Source organism: Pleurodeles waltl, chromosome 1_1, assembly GCF_031143425.1.
Source record: "Pleurodeles waltl isolate 20211129_DDA chromosome 1_1, aPleWal1.hap1.20221129, whole genome shotgun sequence".
Taxonomy (NCBI): domain Eukaryota; kingdom Metazoa; phylum Chordata; class Amphibia; order Caudata; family Salamandridae; genus Pleurodeles; species Pleurodeles waltl.
Window position 1 is genome coordinate 743,958,332 of NC_090436.1, and position 22,638 is coordinate 743,980,969.

Sequence of the window (22,638 nt, forward strand, 5' to 3'; positions counted from 1 at the left end):
GGTCCTAACTATAACTACCAGTAGGAGATATGGAAAATGTCACTTACCCAGTGTACATCTGTTCGTGGCATGCAGATTCACATGCTATGCATTAGGTCTGCCATCTAGTGTTGGGCCCGGAGTGTTACAAGTTGTTTTTCTTCAAAGAAGTCTTTTCTGGAGTCACGGGATCGAGTGACTCCTCCTCTCTGACATGCGCATGGGTATCAACTCCTTTGTTAGATTGTTTTCCTGGTGTTTAGCGGCCTTTCTGTCCTACCACCCCCCAGGGCAGATTGGAGGTAATAACCTCCAAAATGCCCCCAAGCTGGCAGAAAGACATTTAGGTCTGGGGTAGGGAGGAGCATTGGCCTATTGCCAGGGCAGGTGGGCGCTCCTACGTCCAAACATAATCCCTGGTGATCTAATAGACTTTTTGTACCCCACCAGGGGGTAGAAAAGACTTCTAGGAGTTAGAACCTCCAATTTACCTTGAAGGGAGGGGGGTCACTAAAAGACTTGGGCCCAGGCGAGGGTGGAGTACTAGCCCATTTCAAGGGGGCAGTCCCCACCTCAAAACCAAAAGTGCTTGTGTCTAGTGGAGTGGGTGGCAATTCCCAATCCATTAGAGAACGGTACCATTGGAAAGAGGAGATTTTACCCTTACGTCCAATACCTCTACCGTGTGTTTCAGTGCTCGAGTGGCTGAGATATGCCTCTCTGAGTGCTGAAGTAGTGATTCACTCTCTCTGAAATTATGCCAGAGAGCTGATCGTCATTTGAGAGAGAACCCTGTGAGCTTGGGAAGCTCTTCCATAGCTACCGAAGATAAAATAAATAAAAATAAATCCCTCTGGTGATCAATTTTCTGACTGTGTGAGGACAGCCTGGAGCCACCCTCAGCAAACGAGACCCAGTGTGGACGACTGCTTGTAGCCGTCCTCTGCACTGAAGGGGTCAATAAAGTAGTACTATGTACAGACAACAATAAAACCTACTACTTACCTAATCTAAGGACCTATCTCAGAAGGCAGCGAAATGCAGAATGCAGTAAATGTGTGCTGTGTGCGACATTGGTGCTTTTTATTATTTGTAAAGTCAGCCATTAGTCAATCAGATACTGCTTTCTCATCGGCATGCGCCACAAACTTACCAAGATATACTGCTGCACAATATGTAACTAAGTATTTTAACACTTATAAGTGTAACACTACTTGCACATACTACCTATGATTACTATTTACATCACATAATCTATATTCATGCCACATTACAACTACAACCGTTCACCGACTTTCAAGTTACATCTGTTTCGAATACCACATTCCACTCTGGTATTTCACTGTACGCAACTTCACTCTAGGACACCACACTTTTCCACTCTATGCCACTCTACTGTATAATTTTACATTGTACACAACTCTAATCTATGCTACTACACTCTATGCTCTTCCACTGTGACACAGTTCACACCACTACACTCAACAACACTCCACAGTTCACGCCACTACACTCAACAACACTCCACAGTACGCTACTACACTGTATGCCACTAGTCTACTCAACTCTTCAACACTCCCCTTTACGGTATTCCACTCTACACCACTCCAATGTACACTACTGTGCTCTACCTCACTCCATTATACACTACTCCACTGTATGTCACCTCACTCCAAATCACTCCACGCTATTCCACTGTACACCACTACGCTGTATTGCACTCCAGTCAACTCAATGCAACTCCGCTCTATGTCAGTCCACTCTATGCCACTCCACTGTACCACACTTCAGTCTTTGCCATTTCACTGAACACTACTCCACTCTATGCTATTCCAATGTATCTCATTTCAACCGACTAACTCAATCCACTCTATACCGCTCCACACCATTCCATCCCACTCTACTCCAGTCTATGCTATTTCACTGTATGTAGCTCCACTCTCGCCACTTCATTCTACACCACTCCACGGTATTTCACTCCACTATACTATTCTGCTGTATGTCACTCTGTTCTAAAACATCCCACTGTACGCCACTCCACTGTGCTCAACTAAAAACTACACCACTCAACTCTATCCTTTTCGACTCTATGCTACTCAACTCTACCCAACGGAACTGTATGCTATTCCACTGTACACCACACCACCATATGCCACTCCACTGTGCGCTACTCCAATGTATGCCCCTCCACACTACTCCCCTATACACTATTTCAATGTCTGCTATTGTACAGTTCCACTGAAAACCACTCCACAGTGCACTATTGCACTGTACAACACTCCATTCAACACCACTCCTCTGTACACTATTCCACTGTATGCTACTCCACTGTATGATACTCTACTCTGGACTATTCCACTCTACACTACTCCACTCCACTCCACTGTACTTCGCTCAACATCGTAATCCACTCAACAGTTTACAGCCCATCACTGTACCACACTAACCTCTACTGTATAGCACTACACTGTACAACAACGTACTCATATCAATGCCACTATACAACACTCTACTTTAATATGTACCACTTAACAACACTACATCTACACCGCTTCACCCCAGTTAATAAATTCTGACACTTCTCCACTGCACACCACTCTACGCCACTCCACGCTACAGTATGCCACCCAACTCTATGACAGTCTATTCACTCCACTCTACCTTACTGTACCACACTCTACTCTATTCCACTGCGCAACACAGGTTATAGGGACATTATAGTTAGGTTCAGATTTTACATGCACAAAACCACAGAAATTCAGCAGTTATATTCATCTAAAGTAACTATAACTCCTGCCCTAAGGTAACTTTAACTCACGCCCTCCTCATGCACTGCTAATTACCCAATATATTACATCAGTCATGACGTATATGACATAATTGATAATATCACTGCAACATTTGCAATAAAATTAACTCATAATTAATAATGAGAAAAATGTCCATGTCGGGGCGCGAGTTATAGTTACCTTGAGATAACTATAACTGCTGAATTTCAATGGTTTTGTGTGTGCAAAATCTGAACCTAAATATAATGTTCCTGTAACCTTTGTTTTTTTCGTGAGTTTCTAAAGTTTTTTAAAATTCTATTTCTCAACTATAACGTCACTGAAAAAAACTAAGATTACAGGGAATGTATGTATAACCTAGTGGCAGGCGCCACTAGGTAGTTATAAGTAGGTCAGCTGTTCTATAGGAAAAGCTTTTTTTGTGCTGCTAATAACTTTGGCACAGTTTGACGAATCTCCACGTAGATTTGCAAAAAGGTGCTTCTTTTTGACTAGTTTGTGCATGGAGAGTTTCCGGGTGATCCGTCAAGTCGGGCTGAGAACAAATGGGGGGGGGGGTCAAACATGCAAAATCCCCATGTCTTTTCCATAGACATCTTTAAGGCATGCTACAGCAAATACTGCTGGACAGAATTACACTAAATTTGGCACGAAGCTAGATCTTGGTCTGCAAATTGTGCTTGTTGTGATTAGGTATACACTTGTTCACCAGTTTTTGAGAAATTAAGGTTGATACATAAATGTATATCTGGATGGTTGGGTCCGCGAGAGACTCTTGAGACACTTGCGGGTGCGTCAATCTAAACATAAAGCTGTCTTATTGGCCCAGGAAGCTTTAATTCCCTTGAGCATCTCGCTACTGTGGAAGTCGGACCCTGGCGGGAGCGAGCACTCTGACTGAGAACATGAGAAAAATGCAGCTGGCAGCCATTAAAGGACTTGGGGACTTAGTCCCCCTCTTATTAACATGTTAAAAAGTATAAATATATAAGAGGGCAGGATAGGGATACACTGATCCCTACTATGCCAGGGGTGGGGTGGGGGGGTGGGGGACCTTATGGGGCCAAAAAAGGAAGGGGGGTGGGGGGGACGAGACGAAGAGAAAATCAGCAACAAATGCAGTGATCCTACAAAATCAGAAAAAAACCACACAATGGATGCCGGCTGTATTTACTGTGTTTATGACCTGGAAAGCCTGTCCCCGATACTATACTCATAGTCAGGAGTAGGGCTGCCCGACCCCGCCCCAGCCTCCAGAGGTCCCAGGAAGCAAACTTGGGCTTATATGGGGAGGGGGGTCGTTTACCCCACCTCTCCGAGCATCCAGAGGCTCTAGGTAGCCCACCCCAGAGCAAAAAGTAGTTTATATGGAGAGGTGGGCTGTGCCTCCTCAAGCCTCCAGAGGCCCCCCAGGGCCAAAATTAGTTTATATTGGGAGAGGGTCTGCGCAGCCCCTCTCCTAGAGCCTTGAAAGGCCCTGGGAGCCCACCCCCTAATGCGGCCCTCCTCCCTGAGCCAATAATGGTCTCAGAGACCCAGTCTCCCAGGACAGGTTCACTAGGTATGTCTCGGAGAACCCCACCTACCCGGGGCGCCGGCACAGGCAGTGAAACCTGTGTTTGCTCTTACCTGGTGGAAGCATTTTTTATACTCCCACTAAGCGAGAGCAAACACCAAGTCTGCTTCCATCAGGCGGCAACTTAAAAAGTGCTCCTGCCTGGTGGGAGCAGAAAGCTAATTGGTTTCCCTTCCCGCACTGATGTGGGCAAGGAAAAAGCTCAAGAGATTGCTCCTGTCCTGAAAAAGAGCAGCATAATTAGCTGCTCTCAGTGGATGGGAGCAATGCCAGATCCCGCTGCATGCAGGGAGCTGGCTGGGGCCAATGGGGCATTGGGGCCCAGCAGCCCACAACAATTATATGGTGGGTGCCCTGGGTGAGCACCAGGGTGCCCACCTTTAAACGAGCATTGGCAAACCAATATTTCTCACTTATACAAGCGCTTTTGGCTTTGATAATGTGTTTTTGCCATGTTGTACATCAGTGTGGCTGCAGCATGGCTAAAAGTTAGAGGCATGGAGTGTTGCAGAGTGGAGTAGGGGAGTACAGTGTTGTAGGGGGGAGTAGAGTGTCGTAGAGTTGAGTGGAAGAGTACAGTTCAAAGGTTCAGTGGCAGAGAGTGTGATGGTGTGGGGTGGAATAGGATGAAGTGGGCAGGAGTGGACTGAGGTAGTGGGGTGGACTGAAGTGGAGTGGGGTGGATTTGAGTAGAGTGGGGTGGATTTGAGTAGAGTGGGGTGGAGTGGGGTGAATTGGAGTGGGGTGGACTGGAGTGGGGTGGACTGGAGTGGGGTGGACTGGAGTGGGGTGGATTGAGTAAAGTGGGGTGGATTGAAATGGGATGAAAGGGATTAAATGGGGTGAGGTGGATTGGAGTGGGGTGATTAGGTTGTATCGGGGTGGGTGTACTGGACTGAAAAGTTATAGCGCGGGGTGGATTGAATTGGGTGGGGTGGTTTTGAGTGAGGTGAATTGGAGTGGGGTGGATTAGAATGGAGTGGGGAGGAGTGGGGTGGATTGGATTTATTTGACTGGAGAGAGGTGGACTGGAGTGGGGTGAATTGGAATGGGGTGGTGTGGATTGGATTAAGTGGGGTGGATTGGATTGGTGTACAGTGGATTGGACTGGTGTAGGTTTGTTGAACTGGTGTGGGTAGGGGGCGGGTTGGATTAAGGTGGTTTGGATTGGAGCATATTGTTTTGGATTGAAGTGGGGCAGACTGTCATGGAATGGAGTAGGGGGGACTGTTATGGATTGGAGTGAAGCAGATTGGATTGGAGTAGGGCAGATTGTTTGGGATTGGGGTGGGGCGGAATGGAGTGGGTCAGACTGGAGTGGGATGGATTAGAGTGGGGTCCACTGTGGTGAGGTGGACTGGATTGGAGTGTGGTGGACTGGAGTGGGGGTGACTGGATTGGACTGGGGCAACTGTAGTGGGGGCAATTGGATTGGGCTAGGGGCATTGTACTTTCCAGATTGGAGTGAGCAGATTATTTTGGATTGGAGTGTGGCAGATTGTTTTAGATTAGAGTAGGGCAGATCGTTTTGGATTGGAGTGGGGCAGATTGTTTTAGATTAGAGTAGGGCAGATCGTTTTGGACTGGAGTGGTGCAGATTGCTTCTGACTGGAGTGGGATAGTTTGTTTTGGATTGGAGCAGATTGTAATGGGGCAGATTGCTTTGGATTATAATGGGGCAGATTGTTTTGGATTGTATTGGAGCAGACTGTAGTGGAACAGATGGTTTTGGACTGAAGTGGGACAGACTGTTTTGTAATGGAGTAGGGCAAACTGTTTTGAATCGGACTGTGGCAGATTGGAGTGGGGCAAACTATTTTGAATTGGACTGTGGCAGATTGGAGTGGAGCAGATTGTTTTGGATTGGAAGTGGGACACACTGAAGTAGGATGGATTGCACTGAAGTGGATGGGGAAATTGGAGCGGGACAGACTGTTTTGGATTGTTTAGGATTGGAGTGAGGCACATTGAAGTGGGGTGGATTGGTTTATCAGTGGGGGAATTGGAGCAGGGCAGGCTGTTTTGTATTGGAATGGAACAGACTATTTTTGCATTGAGTTGGGCAGATTGTTTTAGACTGGAGCAGACTGAAGTGGGATGGATCGTGGAGAGGTGGATTAGATTGGACTAGGGTGGATTGGAGTGGGGCGGATTAGATTGGAGTGGGGCAGATTGATTTGGATTGTCTAGGATTAGAGTGAGGCACATTGAAGTGGGGTAGATTGGACTGGAGTGGGGGAATTGGAGCGGTTAGATTGTTTTGTATTGGAGTGGGGCAGACGGTTTTGGATTGGAACAGACTATTTTGAATTGAGTGGGGTAGATTGTTTTAGACTGGGGCAGATTAAAGTGGGATGGATCGTGGTGAGGTGGACTAGATTGGAGTGGGGTGGATTGGAGCAGGGAAGATTGTTTTGGGTTGCAGTGTGTCAGATTTTTGTGGATTGGAGATGGGCAGATTGTTTTGGATTGCTGTGTTGGAGTGGGGCACTTTTTTATGGATTGGAGTGGGGCAGATTGTTTTGGACTGGAGTGGGGCAGAGTGGGGTGGGTCGGGAGGATTGGAATGTGGTGGACTGGAGTGAGTGGTTTGGATTGGAGTGGGCCAGATTGGATTGGAGTGGGGTGAATTGGGGCATACTGCACGATTATGTGTTAAAGTATAATTTCAAAAATTAAACACAAGAAAAAAAAAGTGCTTTGTTATATTTAGAACAATACAATAGTCATCTTTTGAGAATAGCACAAAACATGAGTGCAAATTGAGAAAAGAAGACTTGGCAAAATAAAAAAGTTAACTATGGAAAATACAAGCTTGCAGTTTTGTTTGTCCTGCTGGGCACGTTTTTGCTAGTTATGAGCCTAGTTATGGGCACTAAAAGGTAAATGAACAAAATAGTACCTCAATCATGTCGGGAGCAGCAGACAACACTGATTAAGTTGAGTCAATCAGTGCTTGGTCCGTGCTCCACGGACGGGAAAGCGAATGATGATATGGCCTCCAATGACTAGTTACAATGCTGTAAAGAAGAGTGCCACGCAAGCCAACAAATGATAGGCCACGGGTGCGCTCCAAGCCCCTATCAGCATCTCGCTAGCGATACGCATGTGCTGGCACATGCTATCACAGGCTTGACCCTAACATTTTGGCTTGGGGGGGGGGTTGATCCGGGGAGAGGGGGCAAGTGTAGTCCTCTTCCCCTTAAAGAAATACAAAGCCTTCCCCTTTCATTAAAAAAGGCCCTGGGGGAAAGGTAGGAGAGCCACTTCCCTTTAAAAAACATAAGCCCTTGGTTACTCTATTCAAGCTAATACAATTATGTTTCTTATAATGAACATGTCTCACTCTGAGGAAGGTGGGTAACATGCTCAAACCTAAAAACACAGTGCAAACTAAAATATGGGCACTCATCGCCTCCAAAAGAGGCAGACAGAGCCACACAGCAGCAGAAAGAACTTATAATGGCATTTAGGGACACATTTTCAGATGAGAGGGCAAAGCCAGAATTAGAAGGTGATCCCCCTTCATACTCAATTCAGAAATACAGGAAGTGGAAACCGGTAGAACAAAGTAAAGCTGACACATTTATTATATGAACAAAGCAAACAGCTCCAACATGAGAACAAGCATTTTTCTTAAAAATAGAAGTTACAAATTACCAAGAATATTAGGGCCACAAACATGCAATGTACACTCACCATGGGCAGGTACGTCCTTTAGGGTGTCCTGAGGCAACCTCTTCAGTTCTTCCTGTGTAGCAGGAGAATCAGGTTTATTCATAGTAGGGAACTTATCTTTTTTCTTCCAGTGTCGTAATTCATTTATTCGAAGTTCTGTTAAATAGTCTTTTCCAAACAAAAACTCATCTTCTAAGTTTGGATAGTGTGAAGGAGGAGGAGGAGGCTTTCCTTTCAGATCTAATGCATCCAAGATCTTTTCCTGCCTCATAGCAGAAATGAATGCAAAGGTCTGCCCATAGAGGACCAAGGAACGGCGACACAGCAAAATTGTCCTTTTAAGAGCAACCAGCAGGTCAGTGGAACTGCTTGCTGCAGTCAGAGGGTTCACTTCAAAATTATTACAGGCCAGAAATAAGGGTACATTTGCCATCAACATTAAGTGCTGAATATTCTCCAGGTAATTATTCAGAGGGTTTATGCTTTGCAGGAAATTGATTTTGGCCTCCGAATCCTGCTTGTCGAGAAACATATCCATGAAGTCGTCATCCAACTTGGGCCGCTTGAATCCTGGGTGACTCAAGCCTGGTTCTACTGTTGAGTAGAAGTATTTCCGGTGCTCTTTCATGAGGGTACACTTGAATGCCATAAGCATATTACTGAAGGTTTCAGTGTGTAGATTGTAGCATGAACGGTCATTTCCAAAGACATGTCCAACAGACAAGTCAGCCCAATTTACTAACTGAGCCCCAAATTTGGCAGTAAAGTCCTCTTCTTTTATCATATCTTTAAGTCTCTGGAGACTCTGTTCTTTTTTAACCCTCATCATTTCATCACCCATTGTGTGCATTAAGGCTTCTTGGTTCATCATAAGTCGACTACCAGTACAACCTTTATCATTTATCCAATGAAACAGGCTTTCCTTCCCATTACCAAGCCCTATTTGATTTCCTTGTTGAGCCGGAATGCTTGTGAGTCCAATAGGCAGAGTCGAGTCACCACTGTACTGCCACTGGCCTTGTTGGGTAGATCGGCTGTCGTTTAAACCAGGTGGAGGCCTTAGCCAATAGGCACTGCTCGGAGGTTGCTCGTGGTTCTTGGGAAATCCACCAGATCTCTGGCCATCAGTGTAGTCAGGCAACGTAGCCCCTACTTTGGGATCTTCTCTTTTGATGGGCATGGAACTGTCATAGTAATATCCAACCTGATTTTGAACTTCCGCTGTGTGCGTTTGTGCTTGTGGTTTTGATGGATCTGGTCACAGAAAGTAGAGAGGAAAATCAGACATGACATAAAAAAGGTCATATTTAAATAAGGACGTGTAAAAAGTGTTAAAATCATGAGACAGAAAGTGATAAGAGTGGTAAATGTTCTAAAATACCTTGTGCACTGGGCATAATGCGGCATCAAATATATGGTACAATCAAAGAATTAGTGTTCAGAAATGGACAACTTGTGGCTTTTTAAGTTATTCGCTGAAAACAAGTCTGTTAATTTTTGATGGATCATTTTATCTGATTATTCCTCAAAACATTTATGCATACCAAAAGTAATAAAGGAGGATAGCGTGATGGATCATTAGAACGATACAATTCACTAAAATAATCAACAGTATTTTGCTCACTCAAACTAGTGACAAATGGTGTAGGAAAGTATCCTATTTTTGGCATGGTTACCCCCACTTTTTGCTTGCTATCAGTATGCTTTGACCGTTTTCACTGGGATCCTGCTAACCAGCACCCCAGCGATTGTGTTCTCTCTCTAAATTTGTTTGCTTAGGACTTTGCACACCCGACAATTAGCACACTGGTGCCCCCATACAAGTCCCCAGTATATGGTACTTGGGTACCCAGGGCATTGGGGCGCCAGGGGCTGAAACATGTGTTGTGCCACCCATGGGAGCCTATGCAAAATGTGGCTGCAGGCCTGCCATTGCATCCTGTGTGAAAAGGTGCATGCACCCTTTCACTAAAGCTCACTGCACCAGGTCACTGTAAGTCACCCCTATGGTAGGCCCACCTAGCAGAGAGGGCAGGGTGCATGTACTTGTGTGTGAGGGAAAGCTTGCATGAGCAGAGGTCCCCCTACGAACTCCAGCTCCATTGCACTGGACTTCATAAGTACGGGGAAGCCATTTTACACCCCCCGTGTACTGGACACAACTACCCATGTCCAGATCCATAATGGTAACTCCGAACCTGGACATGTTTGACATCAAACATGTCGGAATCACACCCCAATACTATTGCCAGAATTGGAAGTATGATTCCATGCACCTCGGGGGGCTCCTAAGAGGACCCCCAGCATTGCCCTACCAGTCTTCTGGGGTTTTCCAGGCCACCCGTGCTGTTGCCACACCTCAGACAGGTTTCTGCCCTCCTGCTGCTTGACCAGCTCAGCCAGAGGAAGGCAGAACAAAGTACTTCCTGTGGGAGAGGGATTTAACACCCTCTCCCTTGGAAATAGGTGTTACATGGCTTGGGAGGGGTAGCCTCCCCAAGCCACTGGTATGCTTTGAAGGGTACATTGGTGCCTTCCTTGCATAAATCGGTTTGCACCAGTAAAGAACCCCCAGTCCCTCCTCCAATGCAAAACTGGACAAAGGAAAGCTATCTTGAATCCAAGGTGGTCAGAGGCCTGTGGAAGCATCTGAGTGGCCAAGTCAGGTAGGTAATGTCACGCCACCTCTTGATAGGTAGTCACCCCGCTAGGTGACCAATCGCCCTCCCTGGGCTATCTAGGGTCTCACTCTTGGGTGGGTCCTCAGATTCAACATGCAAGATTCCAGCGGGACTCCTCTGCATCGTTTACTTCATCTTCTGGCCATTGGGACTGCAATTGGACCCTCCACAAACTGACAATCTGCAACTCCAGCAATGACTCCACTCTGCAACATAGTTTCTCCGGCTCCTTCCAGCAACTGCAACATTTCCCCCCAGCTGTGCATCCTCTGAGGACGACGAGTCTTCAGCCTGCACAAGAAGTAAGAAGGAATCTCCGTAAGAGTGAAGGAGTCACTCCCCTGCATTTGCAGGCACTGCATGCAGAGACCAGCTGCGTGGATCTACGTGGATCTGCTCTCCTCTGGTACTGCATGGATCCTGCATCACAGGTGGTGGTCTAGAGTGGTCTTCTTGGTCCTCTCTACTAGCTGTCCAACTTGGGAGACGGTAACCTCGATTCTTGCATCTACCAAGGCTTTTTTGATCCTCCTCCACGGGACCTCCACCACTCCTTCCTACAAAGCACAGTCTCCTGCCTGCTGTTTCAGTGACGTGGGGCTCCTCTTCAGGTGTGCTTGGTGGACCTCACTGCGACTTTTGTGCCTGCTGCCAGTGGGTTGCCTGTGGGGGCTGACTTCTCTTCTTGTGACTCTCCAAGCTGCTGAGGGTCACCCCGGACTCCCCTCCTTGGGTCGAGCCCCCTGGACCTTGCTGGTCCTCTTCAGCCTTGCAAACCTTCTTCTCATTCTCTTGCATTTGCCAAGGCTTGTTGGTGGTTTTCCAGCACCACTAACGCAACTGCATTTCGACCGCTGACATGGGACATCACTTGCATCCCTTCTGGGACTTCTCTTCATCTCCTGTGCTGCACTGCTGACATTCTTCTGTCAGGATCCACCTTTGGGTTCTTCCAATCTTGGTTGGGACTTGCATAATCCTTTTCCAAAGTCCTCCTGTTAGCTGTCCTGGTCGCTGGAGGTCACTATGGTACTTACCTGTTTGGATCCCTAGTTCCTCCAGCTCCCTTCTACTGATTCTACTTCCTTGGGTGGGGACTGGTTTTTGTATTCCACTTTTTTAGTATATGGTTTGGCCCTCCCCTAGGGCCCTCATTGTTTACCTATACTTTTGCCAATGCTTATTGCTTTCTTTGCTCTTTACTGATTGCTAGTGTGTATATAATAGTGTGTTTACGTACCTCCAGTTGGGGGATTACCTATTCAGTATTCTAGTATTTGTGTTACAAGAATAAAGTACCTTTATTTTTGTAACACTGTGTGTTTCTTTCATATGCGATAGTGCTGTGTGACTGTAATGGTATTGCCTAAGCTTTGCATGTCTCCTAGAAAAGTCTTGGCTGCTCATCCACAGCTACCTCCAGAGAGTGCTGGCTCCTACACTTCACTAATGGGGGAAAACTGGACCTGGTATAGGGTGATAACACCATAGGTGTTCACCACACACCAGGCCAGCTTCCTACTAATGGCTCATCAATCATGTGATAATGACCTTTGTGATAGTAGATATTTCAATCTGGGGCACAAGGAACCCAATTCTTGTGATATTTGCTTGCATGAGCACTATTGTTATAAAATATTCTGTCTCTTTTTATTTTCAACCAGTGCTGTACTAGATGGATTAACTTCCTTCAACTTTGACACTTGGGGTCCAGATGTAAGTCTTTTTTCTTGACGCAAACGGACCGATTAGCAGAATCGGGCCATTTGCGACAAGAAAAAAGCATTTGGTATGTACAAACCCCATTTTGCTATTCAGTAATCTATTTACCAAATCGCAAAATAGTTTTGCAAGATGCAATTAGGAATGGGCATTCCCTTCCTAATTGCGAGTCACAGAGTGTTGTATGATTGCTTTGTGACCATGAATGCGGTCAAAAAGAAATCGCAGTTAGCACCAATTTCGAATTGGTGCTAACTTATTTGCAAACAGGAATGGGTCCCTCATTATTATTTATGAGGTAGGTCATTTGCGACCCCAATGGGAATCGCAAACAGTGTCATTGACACTGCTGTACATCAGGTTTTGCGAGTCGCAAAACCTAATATTTGTACAGGTGGCCCTCAATAAATAACTTCATCCTATTCCAAACCTGAAACAGTAACTGTTTTAAAGAATCAGTGTGACTCACTATTTGCCCATGTATAAAGCAATATCATCTTAGGTTCAAATGCTAGTGGCAACACCACCTCAATTTTCCTTTAGAACTTCAGCACCTCCAAACAACTTCATATCGTGTGCATCAGGCCACCCTTCTCACTCCAAAGGTAATTAGGAGTTACAAAATATACAATATTGTACTATTTCATTCTTGAATCAGCCTTACTTTGGACAGCAATCTTTAACTGCAGAGGGTACATTAAAACATCACTTCATTAGGTCTCATCTCTGTAAATGGTCAAAGGAAGGAGGGCATCCAAAGTAAAGCAGGCTGAGATAACATTTTATTTCTCCTATACGAACAAGTTACTTGCCTTCTGTAACAATTTATCTGGTAGAGACATATTCTAGTTGCAGATGCCTTACCTTAGAATTTCCCCCATGCGTCAGACTGGATCCAGAGATTTTTCTTTGAGCAGTCAGGTGACATCGGTCGACTCTGCATGTGTGGTTGGCCTTGTGGTTGCCGTGATGACGTTGCGGTCATTTATAGGTGCTACCCCGGCGGGCTGAAGTCACTTTCTTTTCACAACTTTCCACATCAATAGCGCGGAGCCATGAAGAACACTGAGAATGGTGTGCCAGAACTAGGGCCCTAAAAAAGGAATCCCTGACCCTAGAAATCAATTCGCAGTGAGGGGAGGATGGGCGGTTCAGTAAGGAATCTGTAACAAGAATATGTCTCTAACAGATAAATCATCACGAAGGTAAGTAACTTGTTCATCTGATAGAGACTTCTAGCTGCAGATTCCTTATCTTAGAATAGGTACCCAAGCAATACCATCCTTGGCAATGGGCTGCGAACCAAGATCATATTAGAAAGTCCTACAGGACCGAACGGCCAAAGTAGTCATCTCTGTGGACGTGACTGTCCAAGCAGTAACTTTAGTGAACATGTGCAGGGATGCCCATGTTGCTGCCTGACGGAAATCCAGGACAGGAACTCCACATGCTAACGCTGTGGTGGCAGCAGTTGCTCTGGTGGAGTACACACGCAAGCCCTCAGGGGGTTGCTTCTTTGCCAAAGCATAGCGCATGTTGATGCACAGCAGTACTCATCGCAAGATGGTACACTTCTGCACTGCCTTCCCTTTCTTCATACCCACATATCCAACAAAGAGTTGATAGTCCACCTGGAAATCTTTAGTATGACAGAAGTAAAACACCAATGCTCTTTTTGTATCCAGACGGTGGAGTCTCTCCTCTTCATGAGAGGGACGTGGGGATGCGTAAAAAGTAGGCAAAGTGATGAACTGTCCTACGTAAAAAGGCGTAACAACCTTAGGAAGGAAGCAGGCGCTTGTACAGAGCACTACTTTGTCAGACAAAAATGGTAGCTTGGAAGTAAGAGCTTGAAGCTCAATTACTCAGCGAGCAGGAGTGATGACAATAAGAAAAGCAGTCTTGATTGTTCGGAGCCCCAGGGGACAATTGTGCAGCAACTCAAAAGGGGCACACATAAGTTAAGTTAGGCCCAGGTTCAAGTCTCACTGGGGCATAACAAGCAGGGTTGCAGGAAACAAATGAGTGAGCCCCTTAAGGAACCTTCCAACAATGGGAGATTTGAATAAGGAAGTTTGGTCTGGCAATCTAAAAAAGGCTAAAATGGCTGATAAGTAACCCTTAAGGGTTGCCCAAAGCAGAGCCCTGCTGGGCTAAATAAAGAATTAACAATATTAACTCCAAGAGAGATGCAGAAAGGGGATCATCAAACTTGCTGGTACACCATGCCACAAATGTATGCCAACAATAGGCGTATACAGTTTTGGTGGAGGGACGCCTGACTGCCAGAATAACATCAGAGACTTTGGGCAGAAGGTTGAAAGCGGTCAACTGCCACCGCTCTATCTCCACTAAAGAAGGCAGAGACTAGAGAGGTTTGGGTGATTGACCGTCCCCTACTGCTGTGACAGAAGATCCTCCCGAAGGGGCAGTCTGATCGGAGGATCCGTAGCCATGCTCAGTAGCTCTGGATATCATACTCTTGGTGCCCAGTTCGGAGACAAAAAGATTACTTGGGTCTCTCTTGATCTTCAGAACTCTGGGCAGAAGTGGTATAGACAGGAAGGCGTAATGGAGGCTCAAGTTCCACTTGACATGAAAAGCGTCGCAGAGCGAGTGCCACCTTGGAAACTCCAACGCACAAAACAGTTGACATTGCACATTCTATGTGGAGGCGAACAGATCTAACCAAGACTCTCCCCACTGCTGAAAGAGGCCTTGCATCACTTCCGGATGGAGACGCCATTCATGATCGACTATGCATAGACAGCTGAGTTTGTCTGCTCTGACATTCAGCGAGCCCGCCAGATGGTGAACTACCAGGATTATGCCCTAATGTTCCAGCCACGTCCAGAGGTGCAGAGCCTCTTGACAACGAGTCCACAACCCCACTTAGCCTAGAAGGATAGGCATGAAACTGCACTGTGTCCAGAACAGCTCCGATAAAAGGGAGAGTCTGAGGAGTCAGGTGTGACTTTGGCATGTTTATAGTGAACCACATGAGTGCAGAAGGTTTGCCGTAGTCTAAATCTGGGAGACATCTTTCTGGAGCGTGTTTACCTTCAACAGCCAGTCGTCGAGGTAGGGGAAGACAAACCCCTAACCTGCACAGATGAGCAGCAACCACCGCCATCACTTTTGTTAACACCTGAGGGGCGCTGGTAAGGCAGAAGGGGAGCACAGTAAATTGAAAGTGCTTGTGACCTACTACGAATTGCAAGTAGTGTCTCTGTGAATAGGCAAGACGGGTATAAGGAAGAAAGCATCCTGCAAGTCCAATGCTACCATCTAGTCTCATGGGTCCACGCAGATAGGACCTGAGTCAGAGTGAGTATTCTGAACCTCTTCTTGAGGAAGAGATTGCGAGCCTGAATGTCTAAGATGGGACGTAGGCCCTTGTCCTTTTTGGGAAACAGAAAGTAACAGAAATAACAACCTCAACCTACTTCTAGCGCAGTGACAAGAGAGCCACGACGGCCTTGTGGACAAGTGCCAGATTTGGCCAAAGGGGCAGTCTCCAAAGGGAGGGAGTAGCCTCTTTGGACTATTTGCAAAACCCACCTGTCCTTCGAGATGGATTCCCAGTGGGGCAAGTGATGGCGGATCCTGCACCCAACTGATCATAGATGGTGGAACGGACTTAGAGGGTTGGTAGGATGTGCAGGGGCGGGGGTGGACAGGGCAAACCTCTGGTACCCTGTTCCACGGGCCTGTGGGATTCTGCGTCCCCGGCCGCACAGTGGCAGAGTACCTGTATGGCTCAGTGGTTGGCAGGGAAAGGACGCGACAGGGAGCCCCACCCGTGACCACAAAAGGGGAGAAAAGCGGACTGTGTTGGGCGAGGGGGAGGCCGCGAGGCCAAGGGCCCGAGCCATAGCCCAGGACTCCTTGAACCTCTTGATCGCTAAGTCCGCTTTGTCTCCAAAGAGACAGGTGCCATCAAAGGGCATGTCCATGAGACACTGTTGGACATCCCCGAAAAGCCAGACTTCCTCATCCAGGCGTGGCGCCTCAAGGCCACCGTCAACACAACCGATCTGCCCAGTGAGTTCAGTCCACAACGAATCGTGAATTTAGCCGCATCACTCCCATCAGCAATGGCTTGGGAGATGATGGTATGGGCCTCCTCCGGGACATGCGGCAATACCTGTCCTGCTTGTAAGTAGCTTATGTTCTAAAAAACAAAAAAAGTAAGAATGCCAGACATCCTAACCTGTTTACTTTCACCCTTAGAAAAAGCTTTTTAGATTACACAGAAGATAGGAGAAGAGCAAACAAAGCTAAGGGATTAGTTTCACGTAGTCCTGGAATTTACTATGCATACACTGACATTACTAAACAAGGGAGACTAACTTTAGATGCACAACACATAGGAAAGCTTTGTGTATATACAGGCCACAATCTAGGGTTGATCAGATATTTGTGGGAACGAGTGAATGTAGACATGAGTTTTTGTTTGAGTATAAATAGACATTTATGTTGAGTGGTCAAGATCCAGCAGTGCCTGGAGTTGATTATATCTGTGGGAAAAATGAATATTACAGTCTTCCTAAAGGATGGTATGGCACATGTTATTTGGCAATAGTCTTCCTGAAAATGTACCAACTTGAGGACTTGAGTGAGTTACCTTAAATGACTGAATTACAACACAAGAGAGAAAAGCGAGAATCCGTTTCTAGCATTGTTGGAGACGTATTTGGAGTGATAATTCCTCAGTAGGAGTTGTTCTAAATGCAACTAAAATTCGACGGTTGTCTACAATTGTGGCTAAGATGTTGTCAGGTTATTCAGAAGCCATTATCCTTTTGGATACAGAGATGACTGCGGTAAGAGCTATGACTCTTCAGAACCGCCTTGTGTTAGACATCCTCTTAGCAAAAGAAGGCAGAGTTGGTAAATTATAAGGTCTGCGTCATTGTTGTTCCCATATATACTGGACAACAGTAAAGCAGTTAGAATCTTGATAACAATATAACAAAAGATGAAACTGAATTAAAAGAACTGAGCTCAGTTTGAGAAAAAGCTAGCAAAGGGATTACTGCTGTGGGAAACTGGATTGGCGACCTGGGAAAAAGAACGGTAATGAAAATAATACAAGGGGTTTCAATAATAGTGATTTGTTTAATTGGAATATGGGGAATATGCAAATTGTACAAAGTGATCAAAAGGGGAAGATTTGAAAAGAATCAGAGGAGGGTAGAATTTCAATTGTAAAGATTATATGGGAGAAATTCAAGGAAGACAAGATTACATAAAAATGTAAGAGAATCAAAATGTTAGAAAATATGTATAATAAAATAAATGTATTTAAAATATAGATGTGATGACACATATAGTCATCAGAGGAGGGATTGTGAGCTGAAATTATTGTTACTGATTTTTACATGTATTCCTATATTTGACTTAACATATAAGATGTAATTAACATGGAAATTAATGTGTGACTCATAATGTGCCTACTTAATTGGCCACCATAGTGTATTGGGATGGTTAATTAATAATGTATTAATATGAATTAGGAGTTTATATATGCTTGAGAATGCATTACTCTGTCATACTTGCAGAAAAATAATATGAACTTTGCTTAAGCTAACTGCAAGGCCACAGCTAAAGTCGAATTGAGCGTCTGCCAAAGCACTGAAAAACGTTATGTGGTAATTAATGAAATGCATTTCTTTTGATGAGATATTGCATAACCCAAGAATGTTTCTATATCGCTGCAACTGTTGATTCATAGCATATTTGGTAATGGAAAAGAACAACTCTCTGATGATGAACAGAAGAATACACAAGTTGATTCTTATTATATTGACTGGATGTACGCAAACAGAAAAGAAACAAACCTAGATGTGCGGATGTCTGTTGAATATATTTTTCTGATCTCTAATGTATTTGTAATTGGATAATTCTTTTCGCCTGATGCTTTTGACAAATAGAAAATATGGATGTATTTTAACAATGATCTGTTCACTGAGGTTAGTTGGGTTACTTCCTCTAAGATGCAAGCTGACAGATTCTTATGGTGATTTGTCACTCTGACATTTCATGCTTTACAGTGAGTCTACTGACGTTTTGGTGGTTTATTAGTTTCTGAGCTTATTTTGTTTGTTCACTGCTGAACTTATGATCTGATGGCTTAGTGATCCTATAGTCCAAATTCTTACCCTACTCCTATCCTGATGCTGACTCTGTTGTCCCCCTGATGAAGTCGAAGCTGTGCTGCTGACTTTCCTTAGGGATGGGTAACTATGTTTAATCTGTGCATTATTATTTGTCTTTTGTTTTCAGGTACCAACTGGAACCATTGTAATACTGCTGCTGTTTTGATAGCGCCATAGTTAGATGTTTTCCAAATTAGAGTGACTAAAATTTTGGATTGAAGCCAAACATTCTAATGCTAATCTGAGGTTAGTGAGGTGTTTATTTATGACTATCAACTGATAGTTCAAGTTAAGATTCTTTATGCGATATGGGCAGCCTGTGATGTTTCTTTATCTTTATCATTTGATGTTGAGACTGATTTTTGTGACCTTAGCGTTGTTAATATAGGGAAATAAACTTTCTAAATGATACCAAAGGTGTGGTTATTCGTGGCCAAATTGGTCATGGTGCATTCTTTACTGATTCTCTATTATTAATGAATAGTTTATCAGTGTGTTACAAAACTTTACAATATTAATTTAAACAAGTCAAAAGGTTAGACCTTATAGTTGCGTCCGCTTACTATTACTATGTCAAATTTGATAAGCCATGGGCAGAATGAATGAAGCTGTTGTAAATGCTTACTATGTTGTAAGTCATATTCTGAAAATAAGTATAATTTATGTGACGCTTTCTCAAAGTATATTTTTCTCGACAAATGTAGTTGTGTGCAATGCACTTCAAGCAAAGTGCTCATTTCTGTTCTTGTTACATTTGAATATTTCAAGCAGAATTAAATAAAAACAACACTGATAAAAAAGAAACATTTCGCAAATGAGATGGTGTTTCACATGTAACATTGCTCCTATTCTTCCTATCCCATACTGACCTTTACATACTTAAATACTCAAACACTGGATGACTTCACTCTTTCATCAGGCAGCTTGCCTGTGCTACTAAAGCCCTATAATTATAAACATCTTGTCCGTTTTGCTCACATTTATGTCTTCCTTTTAATCTTTTTATGCTAATACTGTTCACTATGTATTAATAATGCAGTTAGCAACTTCAGTGAATTACATTAATACAAAGGGTGTTGTTTTAAAAGATATGCCCCCCTCAAACATGTTCATAACATTACAGTACCTGGAGTTTCAGGGGCAGGTTTCGGAGGTCCAGTATACTGTCCTATCATGTCTTGCATCATAGCAGTGAAAAATGTGTTTGAGAGGTGCTCCATTTGTATCTGTTGGAAAATCAAATACATCATAAATAATTCAATAAATAGGATCTATTTCTCAAAATTATTTTCCTAGTTTTTTGGTTTCCTTCTTTGTGTACATGTTCCTTACTATTTTCTCCTATAGCAGCTTTCAAGTAAAATATAAGACAAAGAGATTACACACTAATACATCAGCTCTGGTGCGATGCAGTCGCACTTTTACAGAGAGAGATTGACAAAGATGGCATTCAGTTGCCACCTTAAGTAGCGTGCATTGCATTAAAATTGATTTCCAATGAGAGCAATGTCTTATGTTGATGAAACTATCCCTGAAAGGACTCCTACCATACACAATGCCGAAGACCACAGGAATGCTATTAGGGAGTATTCAACAGAAATGGTCAGAAGCCTAGAACGTAAGAGGGACTATATTGTTAATCAGATATTGGGTGATTCCTCTTAATGCCTATAAAAGCAGCTGGTATAATTCCACAGGACTGTGTGATTTGTGTCATCGAGGGATCAAGACTTAAAATATATACTCAGTATTTGTCCTGCAGTCTCAGCAGGGCATCGTCACTATATAACTTCGTTGTATCTAAAATGTGGCATAACAGGTATAGATGAAATGCTGAATTTTGTAAGGTCTCCCCCAAGTTAGAGCGTGTTATAATGTATTTAATTTTATAAAATATTTCCTGAAATAGATTTTATCGTCTTATTATTTGTACATTTGGCTTTACATTTTGATTCTGGTAACTTTATTTATTGTTATATTAATCAATAAAAACATCTGACTTGACAACTACAATTGTGAAAAAAACATCGAGAGAAACATTCAGGGGGCGTGGCCAAGCTGGAAATGGAGTCAGATAAAAGGGGTAAATATCCTGATACAGGCTCAATGGAGCCCAAGAGCTTGAGTGCCAACCCCATCCTCCTCCTTGGGTCTCCAATGCCGGTGAGGGTGTAGAGCCGGTGTCGGGATTCGCAGCTTGCAGCTCGGATGTCAGAGAGGAGACCAGCAGGGCCACATAATGGAGGCCAAAAGGTGGACTGGTTGAGTGAGTGGCACACCTGAGCAGCAGCTGGGAAGGCTTCCCCTCATCCACAAGCTGAAGTGACACCAGTGGAGGGGAATCAGAGCCTCGCCGGCCGTACTTGATCAGCAGGGAAATCATCCCGCGGAGAGGAAACAGAGGCCTGGGAGGTACGGTGCCCACCATTTTCTCAGCACGGCCCAGCTGAGGCAGCCAGGAGACAGCAACTCAGGGATAGGAAGACCGCCCCCCAAGCCTCCCCCCAACGATTGCACGCGGGGTCATGTGTCGGCCACAGAGAGCGGAGGAACCCAGCTTCACCAGGGAAAGTTCTCCCCCACCCCTCTAGCCCGATCAGCAGCACACAGGGCACAACGAGAGAGAAGCCAGTGCCTCATTAACTCTTCCTTGGTTGAATCACCTGGGAAGTTGCCCCACAGAGACAAGAGAGGTGAAGCCCTAAAAGAAGCGGAAGCTGCCGGGGGGCCTCAAAAGCGGTGCAATAATCTCCCCCACTAAGGTGCAGAAGCAGAACATATTTAAGGCCGGTAAGGAGTTTGGGGGTGATGGGGGGACTGCAGTGGCAGCAGGCAATGATTAGCGGGCCTGAGGGATCCCAGATGGAGATACCCCCCACTCCCCATTTTGATGACATTAATTGCTTGTAGCTTGTCGAAAGGCGGTGCCTGAAAGCCTCTGCGCCTGGAGGTACCAGTTGGTGGGGACCACGCGGTGAAGTAGGGGCCAGACAAGGTAACCACAAGGAATTGGGTGGGTGGCCTCGGGCACCTCCTGAGTGGCGCTTTACCTTTTCTCTCCCCCCTCAGCATGCCGGCTTTGTGCTCCGCAAGGGTCATCACTGAATCAATACTCTGGGTCCACGGCAGGGGACGACCATCAGAAAGCAGCGCTGAGGCAAGGAGATGGCCACAGAGGGCGCACCTCCAGGACCCCAACAAGATGTTTGGGGCGAATCTGCAGCCCTGGTGCAACACACAACCACAATCTTGGAGGCAATCAAAGAGATTAAAACAGCCCTAGAGACACAGATCACAGCACTTGCGGAAGATGTGGGCCTCCTCCAGGCGGACCAAACAAAATTAACTGGTAGAATCAAAGAGATGGAAGTTATGCTATAGACTATGGTCCCAAAGGTGAAAGATCCCATCCAAAAGATGTCCATCATGGACAGGGAACGCAGGACAACGGCTGGTAAACTGGAGGATGCTGAGGTATAATGTACGTCTGGTGGGGTTCTCGGAGAGGGTGGAAGGCCTGTCATTGGACGTATACATTAGAGCCTGGCTGAGCGACATCGCGCTGGGAGGAACACCATCTCTTGGTGGAACAGGTCCATAGGGTTCCAGCACCCCTTCCATGCCGGGAGCCCCTCCGTGACCCATAATAGTGAGATTAATAAACTTCCGCGATATGATGCTCGAGACTATAAGAAAGAGGGGCCATTGGAAGGTTGAAGAACAGGAAATCATCATATACCTGGACTACACAAATTTGGTCCAAAGACAACAGGGAGCCTACATCCAAGTCAAAAGAGTCTTGCGACAACTGAACCTAAAGTATGCATTAATGTACCCGGCGAAACTTAAGATGGAACATGGGGGAAGGCACACTTTCTACTATCCCTACAGGAAGCATGGGACAGGCTGGATGCGTAGGGGATTCACCACGACCTTCGGACGGGTGAGATGGTGAGGAACGATGTACTAGGAAGCCAAGGACTCCAAAGAACCACAATGGAAACACCCCAACACAGGAACAGATCAAGGCTGCTCAATTGAAAACTCTCCAA

The 22,638-nt window shown here is 45.2% G+C and overlaps 1 protein-coding gene across 4 annotated transcripts in view; it reads right to left on the bottom strand.

Moving 5' to 3' along the window:
• Window positions 1-22,638, bottom strand: part of LOC138287177 (uncharacterized) — a 228,397-nt gene that overhangs the window by 175,005 nt on the left and 30,754 nt on the right. For all 4 annotated transcript variants that reach the window (XM_069227542.1, XM_069227540.1, XM_069227545.1 and 1 more), the window contains 2 exons: window positions 19,713-19,812; window positions 8,044-9,276 (listed from right to left, as the gene is read on the bottom strand). In XM_069227542.1, coding sequence (XP_069083643.1) covers window positions 8,044-9,276; window positions 19,713-19,806 — 1,327 coding nt within the window. In that variant the 5' untranslated portion in view covers window positions 19,807-19,812. The remainder of the gene's footprint in view (window positions 1-8,043; window positions 9,277-19,712; window positions 19,813-22,638) is intronic.